Source organism: Gasterosteus aculeatus, chromosome 7, assembly GCF_964276395.1.
Source record: "Gasterosteus aculeatus chromosome 7, fGasAcu3.hap1.1, whole genome shotgun sequence".
NCBI lineage: Eukaryota > Metazoa > Chordata > Actinopteri > Perciformes > Gasterosteidae > Gasterosteus > Gasterosteus aculeatus.
In genome coordinates this window covers 11,246,796-11,261,471 of record NC_135694.1, presented here as the reverse complement: position 1 = coordinate 11,261,471, position 14,676 = coordinate 11,246,796, and the positions used below count along the sequence as shown (strand labels likewise).

At 41.8% G+C, this 14,676-nt stretch overlaps 1 protein-coding gene across 13 annotated transcripts in view; it reads right to left on the bottom strand.

The window, feature by feature from the left end:
• nrxn2b (neurexin 2b) overlaps positions 1-14,676 on the bottom strand; it is a 551,159-nt gene that overhangs the window by 81,892 nt on the left and 454,591 nt on the right. For all 13 annotated transcript variants that reach the window (XM_078105711.1, XM_040180539.2, XM_040180546.2 and 10 more), the window contains one exon: positions 2,838-3,019. In XM_078105711.1, coding sequence (XP_077961837.1) covers positions 2,838-3,019 — 182 coding nt within the window. The remainder of the gene's footprint in view (positions 1-2,837; positions 3,020-14,676) is intronic.

Here is a 14,676-nt window from a genome sequence, read left to right as displayed (position 1 = left end):
CACACACACACACACACACACACACACACACACACACACACACACACACACACACAGTCGCCAAGATAAGTAATCATGCTCTATCACGTCCTGGTGGCGTCTTGTTATCAACCGTGCACACTAGTGCCAGTATTTCCAATTAAAAAGACAGAGACTGCATCCATCATGCCGTGTTATATCCTGTCATGACAGTCAACAGCGTAATCAGTCTTTGGGCCACTGACTTGGTTAAGAAAAGCCATTAACTTTACCATTAACACAATCAACTGTGTCATTTGTGGATTTCTGTTCTAAAAATGTGCAAGACTAGAAAATTAAAACAAAACACAAAACAAGCTAACCTGGAATGAAGGGTGGAATGCTATTTTTTGTCCCACTAGCCAAAGCTAATGAATTGACAATCACTGCTTTAACGCTGCAAAATTTGTATGTTGATTGGATCTGCGAGGGCCCCCATCAGGTGGGATGACACAGGGCCGTAGCTCCTAGGTTCTCAGGTCTAATTTGCGTGTACTTCTCACCTCAAAAGAGAGACGGGCATAATTAACGGGACCCAAACACCCACCACGGGCTGAACAGAGTCATTTAGGGGGGAGCGACTAGGGAGCAGCAGCGGCAAATCAAATGTAATTGCAAAGGGAGCTGTGGAGCAGCGCGGCTGTGTTGGAGGCACTGATGTGTGTGTGAGAAGGAGAAAACCAGAATGAGCGAGACAGACTTGGGGGAATGAGGGAGCAAATGAAAGACACAGAAGTTAGATGGAGAGTATGCAGTCAAGAGAAGAAGTCAAATAATGACTGTTGAGTGACAGAGTGGGATGTTTGAATGAAGCAAAATCCAGGCCAAAAGTTTTGATCATTTGAAAAACAAATTTCAGTTTTGGTCTCATTGAAAAATACAACAATGTATCTCAAACAAAAACACGTGGATGAAAAGTATTTTTGGGTTGAATATAGTTTTGACTCCGTTTTTTCATTCTTCACTTATGTATATTTTTTGATATTTGCGGTATTACATTTCACTGTTGAATATTATATATTTTCAGATTCAAATCTTATATTTGCAAGTTTTTAGTTTTCTTTACATTCAGGCTTTTGGCCCTGATCTTGCACATGGGGCGGGGCATCAACTGAAAGGGGCGTGTAATCATGAGTGACAGCTTAGCAACTGTGAAAACAGCGTAGCATTCGTGCCATGGCGTTTGAGTTCGGTGAAGTTGGCGAGACATATTCACTTAATTGTATTTAAATGCCAGATGAATGGTTACATACCAACATAGGTGAATAATGCCACATTTTTGCTTTTGTTTTTCTGTCATATACCACGCATAGTTATATGGACTGCTGGTCAAGCCAACAGAGATAGGACTAGAAAATGACACTGACTTGATTTGATTTTCATTTGTTGTGTCCAAATGAACTATAATAACTCATCCCTCCTGTTCTCATCATTATTCATCATCATCACTAATGTTGGGAGCATTCAAATTGGCCTTGACCTAATTTTGGCCGGCCAGATCCAGACCCCCCCCCCCCCCCCCCGACACCCCAAGCACAAACACTATTTTAGCTATACCTCTTTCATTATCCCTTACTCTGCTCCTCTCAACTTTCTGATCACTGGATGAGACGTGACCCAGGGCCAACTATGTCCCTGTTGCTTCCAGGCATGGCCAGCCCAAACAAATTGGGGTCACCTCAGTGTTGGAGAGGTGTGAACACACACACACACACACACACACACACACACACACACACACACACACACACACACACACACACACGCGGATAGCTGGGAGTAGATAAGTGTGGATAACACTGATCGTTTCCTATCACTGCGTTCTTTAAGCGAGTGTAGAGGGACTTTAGGACATTCGTTGCCACCAGCTGGTACTGGAGTAGGGAATCTGGCAGTGCACAATGTTTAACTATGTGATGCGGACGAGATGATGAATAGATCAGTCATCAGGTGTCGTCATGATTGGCCATTAACTGAGCTATGAATGTATTATTGGGACGAATAAGTGTTGGGTCAACGAGACCATTGCAGCCTGTGCTAATGCATTTTTAAATGCCTGCTGTTACTTAATTGATATGATAAAGTTATAATTAGAGGGGGTTCTAAATGACCTTTAAGCCTAACACATGAAAGCAATAAAAGAGTTGAGGCCAATAACTAGTGTGCCACAAGATAAAAATATGTGATGTGGGTGATTAGTGTTTTCTGGACTCTGCCCACACAGATTTCAGTAACATCTGGAAGTAGTACAAACCAAATAGATGCCATTTTGAGCACAACTACAGCAAAGAGAATATTGACCAACCACCTTTTATAAGCCCCATACAGTAACATTCCGATAGTTTTTAGTTTCAAAATTCATGTACTGTCATGTTGTGTAAAAAAAAGCATTGCTGCAAACAAAGTGCCTTTCACTGTACTCAGTCTGCACCAATGGAGCCAAGTCCCTTTCCTCTTCTTTCTCCTTCCTCTTACTATTTGTGGCCGCTGGTTTACTTCCCATTCTTTGGTTTGGCCCAATTTCTGACATCCTTCCCTCCTGCTTCTCCAACCTCCATTTATTATTTAATCTCCCTCCTTTCTCTTGTCTTCCTGTGACTGATCTAAATAGCCTCAAGTACACTCATAGTCCCTTGGCCTCCTTCTAAATGACATCTAATGTAAACCCCAATCTGACACCTCTCCTGAGTCCTGTCCACCCTTCTACTTCTGGGTTTACCCATAGTGTCTCATATGCCTGTGGCTTAGGGTACATTCACTTTTCATTCCCCCCCATCGTTCTAAACCCCCACGTTGAAATCCCAAAGGCGGTATCTTACTATGTGCAGCTCCAGGTAATCTCCCAGTCCCTTGGCACTCTCCACTCTGACCAGAACGGCCTCCTTCAGCTGAGTGCTAAAGCCCACTGCCAGCCGGTCTGCCCGTGTGCTCGGCCGGTCATTGGGTGGCCAGGTGTATGTGATGAGGGCTCCGCCTCTTCCGAAGATGTATGTTGTCCCAGCTGCAAAAAACGCACAAAGGAGATGGAGAAAGGGGGTTATCACAGTGTTGCAACAGAAATATGTGAGGACTTTTCTCAAATGCAAGTGAAGAATACAGAAAAGCCTTCTGCAAACGAGGGGAACGCTGACATCATGGACAGCAATGGTGACATTCTGTTGTACTTCATACACATGTGTGTTTTATAACAGACCTGGTTGTGTCACATACGTACTGCACTTTTGGCAAGTTATGACTGTCACGTAACAAAATAACTCTTTTTCTTAAACTAATAAAGGCAGATGTGTTACTTAAACCTCAAGCGGTCTTGTTTCGACTTGCAGCGTTAAGTTTCAATTTGAATAACTTGAAGGGTTTGAAACGTCTGAAGAACTATTGATACCCGCTGACAACACCCAATCAATTGGCTGAAAAAAAAAATGAGTGGCTTATAAGAATAATATTTCTCATGAGTAAAGCTTTTCTTTTTTAGAATGAGAATTCTATGCACAATTGAGAATTGTGAACATGTAGTTTTTCATTGGGGAAAAAAAAAAGTTCCATTTCAGTGAAACGTGAGTAAATCAGCGGTCTGAATATCCCCTTTTAAATACATGTGAAACAGAGTTTATCTTTCTGTTATTGAGAATGCATAACTCTCAATAACCCATGAATACTCTGGATGTTAGTGTCCCGAACCACTGTTGTCCCTCAGTTACGTAGATCAAACTGACAAAACATTGTGTTGGCTTTGCTGTCAGTATCTGCAGCAGCCCTCAACATCAACATAGGGAATTTCTCAGACCTGCTTGTCAAAGAAACTTTGCCTCGACAGTACAGTATATTTGAGTTCCAGCCTAAAAGATCCACCTGCCTCATGAGTTCAATTTGGTGTTTTAAACACAGGAGTTAGAATTTGGCTCAGCTTCACTGAGCCCGGCGGTGACGAGCATTGGCATTGATTAGCATTGTGCAATGAAGCCACAGTCAACTGCTCTTAACCCTGTGGGCTGTCAAGCCTTCCCTGGACCATAAATGCATGTAAACACGGGCTGTATGAGTAGATACCAATGTTTTATGTTTGCAGCTATCTGAAATTACACATTTGAAATGTCCACAAAGTTGCATTTAAAAGGACAGGATGCTGTCGCACCGTAACTTAGGTCTCTTTGCCTGGTACAGTTAGTCTGGGCTGGTTTCAAAGCTGTCCATCAAACCCTGGTGCAGACCAAACAACCAAATTAAGATTGCTTGGAAAAGTGGGGTGGCCCACCTCTGAGTGGTCGTGGGAGAACTATAACTACAAAGAGAACTACAAAGAAGTCAGAGTAAACTACAACTGGACCAGAAATAAAATGCCACAATGCATCTGGACCAAAAGTCCCCAAATCCATAACACTTTTGACTGATGTGCTTGCCTCGCTGTACATGCCATTTTGCTGCAAAAGTCATTTTACTAATCTCACGTCTGATTACTTTGCCATTTGGGCACTTTCTTTTCCAGATGGATAAAATTCGTACAGATAAAGTTTTGTTTTACTCCACATTCTGTGCCCCGCTGGTATGTAAAACATATCTTTTTCGATGCTACAAGATTCTAGCGCTAAACAAGATTTTCGGTTGACTAGCTCCACAATCCCAAATGCACACAGTAATGCCACACAGTCTTTTACGCTATACCTGCAAATATTTACAAAATATGTTCATGTTTTACATCATTTCAAATTTCTCTTTAGGTGTGCTCGGACATATTATCTGCAAGGTCAGAAGACCTCCAAACAAAATGCATTGCACACGGTATTAGTCACAAACAGGAAAAAGGCTGGCTGATAAATAATGGACATATGCCGTCTCAATGCACTCACACTCAATCACTGGGTTAGTCGACACTTTCATTATCTAACAATCCGCTGGTAGCCATTTGAAAGGGGCTGACACACCTCTACTCCCTCTCCACTGCTTCCCCTCTCTGGGCCTCCCCCCTCCTCGCTCCCACTGGAGCTAAGCCCTCTGCTCAGCTCATGTTGTTTTCTGGAGGCTGTATTATTTTGGCACTGACTAATTATCAAAGCACGGCAAGGATGTTATGTACTAGAGGAGGGAGGCAAAATACAGAGGATGAAGAAAGACAACAGGGTTTTGAAACAGGGAGCGGAGAAGGATGTGAGAGTGTGAATTGTTGATAGTGGGGAGAAGAAGAAAGTTGGTGCTTTCTTTTTTTAATTTTCTGTGTTTATCATTAACAAAAGCTGAGCAGCAGAGAGTTGTGAGGAGGAGGAGTGATGATTTCTAAAATGGCCGACAAACAGGCAGGGTGAGCCATGTTGTGATAGAGGAGGGGGAAAAGGAGGGATAGCTGATGGTAGCTTGAGCCAAGCACATTTTAAAGAGTGTAATTTCACTTGTCATAGGAGAAAGAGTTTCAGAGGCTAGGAGAAAACATTGAAGTACTTTTGCTGCAATGCAAGCCGTGGTTTCATTCACATTTTGATATGTTGCAATACTGAGGTCCAAGCAATTGGTATACGCTTAATGGGCGCATTCCAAAGGACCATGTCCCCATTGAGCACTAGACTTTTTAACCGAATCTCGGGATATCTCAGCCTCTGCTACAATCATCCCAATCATTCTTTGCCATCTCCGATATTCACTGGCCTAACATGTCTCATTCAATACTTCACAATGACTAGATCCGTTGACAAAAACTATAGGTGAATCAATAGAACTACAGTAGATAGATATAATTGAGCTCCCAAGGTTTCCGGAAATCCTTCGACAGTCAGAAAACACCATGTCTCATTTAGAATGTCCCAAGAATTAGACATGAAGCAAGTGCATCATCACTGCATATCTTACATGCATACTAACTGAACTAGGTCTCATCAATTAGAACTCCCTCTCAAGCAGAGCATCTAGCATATGCTTCGTCTTCCCCAGAGAGTTCCTTGTACGCCTGATGCTACAGTCCCAGTCACACTTTCATTTATTATATTGTCTTTATAATCTACATATTTGAAGGCACAGAAGAGGCAAAGTGGGAAAAAGAACACTTTCTAGAAATACTCCTCTATGTTCCTAAGTCCATCCAATGAGCTGCTGTGACTTTGGTTTTACCAGTAGATGGTGGCCACCTGCCTTGTGCAGTTGCATGCACGCACGTGCGCGCTTGTACGTGCATGCAGTCTTCTCTCCTCTAAATGAGGAGACAAAAGAGGTGCAGAGCCTCTAATGAGTAGTCTGGCAGGGTGCATCCATGTGTCACTGCTTCTCCCAGCAAACACCTGCCGCCCCCGCAGAGGCAAAAATACACTCCATCGTGCAATGCAGCACACACTAATAGGGAGGTGAGATGGAGTAAAAAAGAAAGGAAATGTGTTTATCAAGCCCAGGAATACACATCTGCTGGGCTTTCTAAAAGGAAATTTAGAGATGCTCTGTGTGCTCGGTACGTTTGAGCAATTCAACAAGAGGAAAATCAAAAGACCGTGTAATTTATGCTAACACCGCTCATTTGACATGAAAGTAAAAGCATCAGCTTTCGAAGCATTGGGTCGAACTGCAATAAAAAAACCGGTTGATTATTTGAATGGTTAGTAAATGGAATATTGTGGGTTGTGGTAGTAATGCTGAAAACCTAAGCCTTAAGGGCGTGAGGTCTACAGTGGTTGCCTTTGACACTGCGGAATTTATTGTCATTTGAGGTCTTCTAACAAATAGTATTGTATTTGTTAAACCACTGCCAATATCTTACCATAACTTCATCCAAGTAGCTCTATGTCAACCAAAACCTTTAATCTCCATAAACCAATCTGCATATGAATGCTGTATTGATGGGCACGTTTGGTATAGAATGTGGTATGGTTTCTGTAGTTTGAGTAGCATTGACCAATCACGTTTGAGCGAGCTTTGGTTGAAACCAGGTGAACAGAGGGAGAGCAAAAAAGCCAGAATCCATTGGTCAGAATGGCATCTTGGAACCCTATGGCTAGGGCTGCCACGATATCAAATTTTTGTTGTGTGATTATTGCACCAACATTTATTGCGATATGCAATATTTTTGCAATTTTCAGACCATCTTATGCCACTGATAACATAATGACAATATAAAAGCATAGTAATAAAAGTACGCTATTTCAAAGTACAAAGAACGTTTTATTCGTCAGAATAATTAGACATTAGAATCTGTGAAAGATCAATGTGAAAATCTCCATATATATCCTATATAAATAAAACAAACAATAAAAAAGTGCAAGGGACACAGAGCGGTCGAGGCATAGGGCTTGGTGGTCCCACAAAGGACCCCAGAAGTATGGATTGTTTTCCATTCGACTCCCACCTTAGTTCAGTGGTTCCCAAACATTTTCAGGGTCATCAGGGTCACCCTTGAGGATATACGGACATTGTAAGACCCCCTCTTGGCTTACTTTGATTCTGGCCAACTCTAGGACACCACCTATTTTTCTGTCAAAAATAGTTAATTGTTGCTGTGCACATGCCAAATGCATACATGTATGTGTGCATGTGTAACAATATGTACACTTATTATGCGTTTGTGAAAACGGGGGCATTTGTATGTTGAGAACAGAGCAGACTGAAGAATCTGCATGTGCATGTGCAGTTCTCCCGGAAACCGTAACTGTTTATCTGTATTGAAAACTTTAGAATAAATTAGTGCTGCCCTGGGATTTGTCAGCAAACAAAAAACATGTTTGCGTATGGATTTCTTTGACCTTCAGTCAACCGTGGTCTAATCAAGCAATCTGCTTCCCTGCTCTTGCTGGAATAACAATAATGATGGAAATGCTCTGTTGAACTTGTGCGTTTCACTTCTCCCCCATCTCCTGAAAAGAGTAATTATTTATTATTTTTGTCCAATTAGCTCTGGCACCATCGATCTGGGAAATCAATCCCACCTGCTGAGCTGGAGATGGAGAGAATGCAAAGAGATGAATCAAAACATCGTGGGACACCCCCTTCCAATATTATTTCCATTCACATGGGCCGCTGGTAATTTGGTTTGAAGAAGAACGGACAAAAAAACAAAACACTAATAATCAGAAAAGCCTCATGAATTAAAGTAGTAATGAAAAACCTATTGATTTGGCTGTCTGCCTTCCCCCCACCCTTTTTTGTCTCTGTGTTTGTGGGGTTGCGGAGTGGGATGTATTTGGGGTTAAGCTTATCATTTGGGATACAATGGGCCATGGATTTTGAATAGTGGATTTCAGGCCAGTCACATCCACTGTGGGGATAAACAGGTCGTATTGAAAAAAGATTTTTGTATCAATGTTCAATGTTGCAATGTCGGACATCTTGCGGGAGCTGAAAGCGGCAAAGTGCATGAAGAAAGAAGGACTGTCCATTCTTGAGATTCAATAAGCCTCAAGATGCCTGCAATGTGCATGCACAGAAATTCATACACATTCTCAGGGCCTCATGAATCAACGCTTTTGCGCACACTTCAGGCATAGTTGTTTCGCAATGTGCGCTTAAAAGCATGGCAAGGTATGTAGAAACAAGCTGCAGTGCAGTAAAAGCGCAGACTGCCTGTCGCAAAAAACTGAAAAGGGCAAATTGCGCTTTCCGTGTCATGCATATGCATTTACGGGAGGGTCAAGGGGAAAGTAGGTTTCCCATAAAGAGATGAGAGGGGGATGCATAAAATCCGCATAATTATGTATTCTTGAGAATTTACAGAAACTGCCCGTGGAAGCGTGCCTCCCTTTTGCGGTGAAAATTCTACGCCTCCTAAAAGAAGGTTCAAACCAGAATGTGGGTTTCTTCACATTTGCCTTTTGGTGAAATGGAAACAGTAATCCGAGCCAGACGGCGACATAGGCCAAGGAGACGAGCTGAAAGGATTGCCACAAGGATCACACTTTTTCAATTCACAAAATCATTAAGCGTTATAGATTAAGCATTACAGTTACTGGAAGAAAGCAAAGCTGACATTGAATCTCTGACTCAGCGTTCACATTCCATTCCAGTTGTTAAGTTCCTCGCTACTGTTACGTCCCTTGAATTGATATTGTCTCTCTGTGTTTTAGGACCACTATACCGCACATTGCGAGCACAAGTGAACAGACCTCTGTCTCTCTTTCAAAACAACAAAAATTCAGTGACCACAAAGTTGATGTGTTATTTCGGCATTAGTCGTGGGGAAATGTATGTTATGTTAAGTACTTGTGCTGTGACACTGCTCAGTGCAGACTGCAATATTCCCACTGCTGATGCTATGACTGTTACCAAACCAATTCCTGATGCCAATAATTGTAATGTAGTGAGGAGTTTAACAACTGCTGAAATGGAGTGTGAACGCTGTTCGAGTCGGAGATGCAATGTCATTTTTTATTTTTTACAGTAACTAACTAATATTGCATGGCTGCTTAATCTGTAACGCGTAATGATTTCGTGTTCACTCAATGAAAAAATGTGATTCTTTTGGCAAAACTCCTTTCAGCTCCTCTCCTTGGACCATGTCACCGTCTGAATCGAATTACTGCTGCAACTTTACCAGGAGGTATATGCGAGAAAACCCGCATTCTGATTTATTACACTTACTGATCTACACAAAAAGGCGGAGAACTTTCACCGCAAAATGGAGGAAAGCGTAAGTACATGAAGCCCTCAGACGGGCTTTCAAACGACAACTTCATGATGGTTCCACCAACCTGTGTATCATTGCATCACTGCAAACTGTTTCTTTGAAGCCGTTGAGCGGAAAGGCAAAGCTATTGATTCCTTTTAAACAAGATGAATGAATCCTTCTCTTGCTACTTCTTTTTTTGACACAACATACATTTCCGAGATGGGGAAAAAAAGACGAGGAGAAAACAAGGGACTGAGATGAGACGGTTGCCAAAAGTTTTCAGACGGCTGTTGAGCTTTGAAGTTGCAGAGTTCACCGCACACACACACACCGACAAGAAGTGGTGAAGACCCCACACACTTTGCTAACAAGTTAGGGTCTTTTCCATCTCTCTTCCTCCTTTCTGGCGACGAGCTCACAAACACCTGCACCCACACACACTTAGATGCTCCCTTTTCATAGTCTAACAACCTCAGCAACATCGCCGCTCATGCTCTGATAGCTATTTACCTGTGGCGGTATATAAGAAAATGTAGAAATGGCATCCCAAAGACTGCATGCTTCTCAAGAGGGAACCGCAAGTCATCCCCTCTCCCTCTCTCTCTCTCTGTGTGTCATAAAATTCTACTTTTCTATCTATGCTTTCCGCAAGATTGCTTCGTAGATACATGGGCTGTTGGTCATTGTCTACTCTAAATCTCAAAGTGCTTCAATGTTTTTTTTGTAAACCACTTGAGAATAGGGTACAGTAGACTTTCTTACTGTACCAGAATTCAATACAGCAGCAACACCATTTAAAGCAAGGTGGCATTCGGCTAACTATAACTTTCGAGAAAGTCCTTTAAAATCCTCCTTTACATCTTTCCCTGTGATCATGATGTTTGCCATCAACATCAAGGAAACGACACAGCTACAGCTACAGCTGCTGTAGCTACTACAGCTACAGTTGTAAGATTTAAAGATGTCCAAACAGTGAAAATATCATGTATAAATAGGGATCCACAATTAATTGAAATTTAAGGAACAAATTAAGCACTTCCTCAACTAACAGTCAGCCATTCAACTGGAAGAGAACAAGGTGGGAGTAGTCATGCGCGCACCCTGCAGCCTCAGAGAAAGTTCTTCTAGCAAGAGTAGAGACAGACAACAGAACAGAGGGCAGACCACGGGCGTGAAAGGTAAATCACGTCAGGAGCAGAAGGCGGGGAGCTAGTCCCTCAAAAAGGATCATCATCCCTTGTCTGGAAGCTTTTTGGATTTAGGGCGAGTGATGTTGACCAATAACGAAGCATATGTACATGGAGATTTAGAGTTGTGTTTGCGCCGCATAGCAAAATTGCCGCAAACCACAGTACGACAAATGCATTAAGGCCAAAGCCAACTTTGCCTTACTGACTCTGCGTCAACATAGAAAACCAAAACTGCGACAGCGTATTCACCCACCTTCCAAAGACACACTGGAATAAAGGATGCAATCACATTTCATTTGGCCAAAGACATGTGTCCTATGAATAAATAATATTTTTAGTTTAGCACTTTATTTGGGGTAAAAAAATTGATTTACATTTTGCTTCAGCTGAATAAGAATTGTAGCCTATATGTTTTTTTGGATGCAAAATGTGTTCACTAGCTAGAATGAGGTACAAAATGGAAGTAAAATCGGTGCCCTGTTGAATTAATTTGGGGTAAAAGGTTTTGATACTATTTCATTTATATTTTGAGAGAGATGCACTGTGATAATGACCAGTCTGATGCAAAGATGTGTACATTAGCCAAAATCTAATACAACAATGGAAGTGGAAGCAGTCTTCTTGGTCATTTAAACGTGAAAGTGCAATAAAAAAAGATGTCCCTAAAATCACTGAATAATGTCAAAATGTTGTCCTAATTCCTAATTCTTTCACGTGTCAAACAGAAGGGGGATGAGTAACAAATGGACCATTAGACCAAGCTAGCTGCTAGGCTTCTTCCATCTCCACATCTACCCTGCGCAGCACACAGTCAGCAGAGGACCACCACGGCGTCCCTAAAAGACAGTGGTTTGGAAAACGTACTGGGTAATGTTTTAATGAGATTGTTGACATGGCAGTCAAATGATGAAGAGTTGAGAGCAGCAGAAGAAGAGTCGCTAGTTTAATATTTTCATTCTATATCCCCCTAGCCCATAGCCTTCTATTTTATACTGTAGTTAAATTATTGATTTTACAAGTTCAGGTCAGCTCAATCACGCTGGGACTTTAAGAAAACATCTATGCAGGCTATTCAGGCAGCATGATGGCAAGTTATCGCCAAATAATTTCTATTCATGCTTACTTTTTATTCCTTACTTGGATATGGTTAGTGACTAAATACTTTGAACCTTGTCCTTTAGATGGTGTGATAAGCTGCTTACATTCCTTTGTGCGCTTCCCAATTCCTCTAACGCAAACTCCAAAAACGGCGGCACTTTGTCTCCCTGCATTGATGTCTCCCCAGGTAATGAATTCTTACCCTCTATCTCCATGAAGTGCTTGTATGAATAAAGACCCAAATCTTTGAAGTTTGTGAATTTAATGTACACGGATGTAGCCTGCCTTTACAGTTCAGTCCACCTCAACGTTGTAGCTCGGACTGTAACGAGTCTATAAAATCCTGCAGAGTCAACAGAAAATCATTTTGGAGGCTAAAAGGAGAGAGTTATTGATTTCTTTTAAGCTGATTGGTGCTAATTTGCTCCTAAAATGATTGTCATAACAAGGGAGTAATAGCTTAACCCTCATCATTTTCCAGTGATAGATTGTCTGTCTCTTCTTGAAATCCCATTTTTATGTCTAGCTTCAGATCCAAGAAGGGGGATAGTTACTAAAAAAGATTGGTTGGCCTTTTTTGAATGACTTGATTTAATCTGTTAGCTGTATTAGCTGCCTCAGCTGTCGGCTCTGTCGGCCAAACATATTGCAAATAACTGCTGCCCAGTAGCTCCAAGTAACGAACTAGCTTGCCTGCTAAAGTCATTAGAAGACTCGCTCCGCTATAGTTTGCGCTCGGTTCACTTTTTACTAAACAATAGTCACATTTACTTGCATTCATGCATACAGTGTTATTAGCTAGGCTTGCCAATCAAGAGATATTCAATTCACACATGGGCCACACAACGTGCAGAAAGCGCACAATGTGATACTTCAGCTTACATCACATTTACGAAACTGGAAGCTCATCAGGTAATCAGTGACTTTCTACGCCCACTATACCGCACATTGCGAGCATTTAAAGTGTAATTGAATGTGCCTCCTTCTGTCTTTCGATCATGGATCAGCCTAAGTCAAAACAGCGAAAACAAAAATTCAGCAACAACAAAGTTGACGTGTTATTTTGGCATTAGTGGTGGGGAAATGTATGTATTGTGCTTGCTGTGATACAACTGAGAGCAGACTGCGACATTCCGATGCTATGACTGTTTGAAATGATCCTGATGCCAATAATTATAATCTAGCGAGGAGTTTGCTGTAATGGAATGTGAACACTGAGTCAGAGATTCAATGTCATCTTTGATATCTTCCAGTAACTGTATTATTGCATGGCTGCTTTATCTGTAACGCGGAATGTTTTAGTGTTCACTCAACTGAAAAAGTGTGATCCTTGTGGCAAAAATCCTTTCAGCTCGTCTCCTTGGCCTATGTCGCCGTCTGGCTTGGATTACTGCTGCCAATTCACCAGGAGGCAAATGTGAGGAAACCTGCACTCTGGTTTACACCCGCTTTTCGGAAGCAGAGCATTTTCACCGCAAAAAGGCCGCGCTCTTCAGTGGGCGGTTTCTGTAAATACCAAAGAATACATAATTAGATGCACTTTGCGCATCCCATCCCGTCTCTTTATGGGAAACTCCCACTTTCTCATCGACCCTGCCGTGAATGCATATGCCAACACATACATACTTCGGCATGCTTTTACGAGCAGAAGCGTTATATGAGGCCTTGGAGTCTTAGACAGTCTAGAAAAGATATGGTCGACAAAGAGACGCGTGCACTTCTGTCAACATTATCTCCTGGAAGAGGTATTGTTGACCAAATCAAGAACCGTAAGAGTATTTACAGCAAATTGTGGTTGTGAGCAACAAAAACAGCACACGTCTGAATAGGCATCATACATCAGCCTATTCACTTCTATCAGCTTGGATTGTCTGATGATTAGGCCCCTCCCCAATTCTACCGGTGGGGAATTGGAATTCAGGAGGGTTTTAATGTTTCTTATATTTTTCTTTTTGACAGTTATGATTTGCTTGTGAAGTTTCTTTGAAACATTTCAAAATGCCTGTTATGTCCCTGGAGGGGATTCTACTATCAGAGAGTGATTTTTATACAAATACCATTCCCGAGGTTGCACTCAAACGCTTCTCTTTCCCATATATTTGTAAATGGAGGGATCCAGTGGGAGTAGTGGGAAGCAGATGGCGGCGTGGAGGCTTGTAGGTAGTGATGCTTTTGTACTGAGATTCACCTTCATAAAGGTGGCAAACCAGGACAGCTAATATGTTCTGCAAATAGATCAACCAGGAATCTCATTGATCGGCAGAGGAGCCGCCTCGTCTGTTTGCCTGTTCAATAGTCTGTTTTGGTTTAAGACAGTTACGCCCAACCAAGCAATTTTCACTTTCATCAAAAGCACACACGCTCACGAGCCTTCCGAGGGAGAGGCTTTCGATTTATTTCGATGTTTATGACACAGAACTATACAGTATAAGAAATCAGCTTATTGTGTGGTAGGGGATTGGTTCATAGGGGCTTTTTTGTAACCCAATAACTATTAGCCCCAGGAAATAAATGTCAGCACCACATTTGCTGCAGCAGTCATTTTGTGTGTGTGTGTGTGTGTGTGTGTTTGTGTTTTTCTACCGTACCCAATGAACTAAGAAAAAAGGATTAAAAAACATTCATTTGGTTTTAAGAGGTATTTCTTGCTTGCAACAAGACAACAACAATGAGTAGCTGTGATGTTAGAATCATGTTGGAAAGAAGACAATGCAGAGGTGGAAAGTGGGCAAAACGTACTGTGATGTTTTTTACTGGTTGTTAAGAATATTAATACTATTAGTGTAAGGGGAACACAACTAC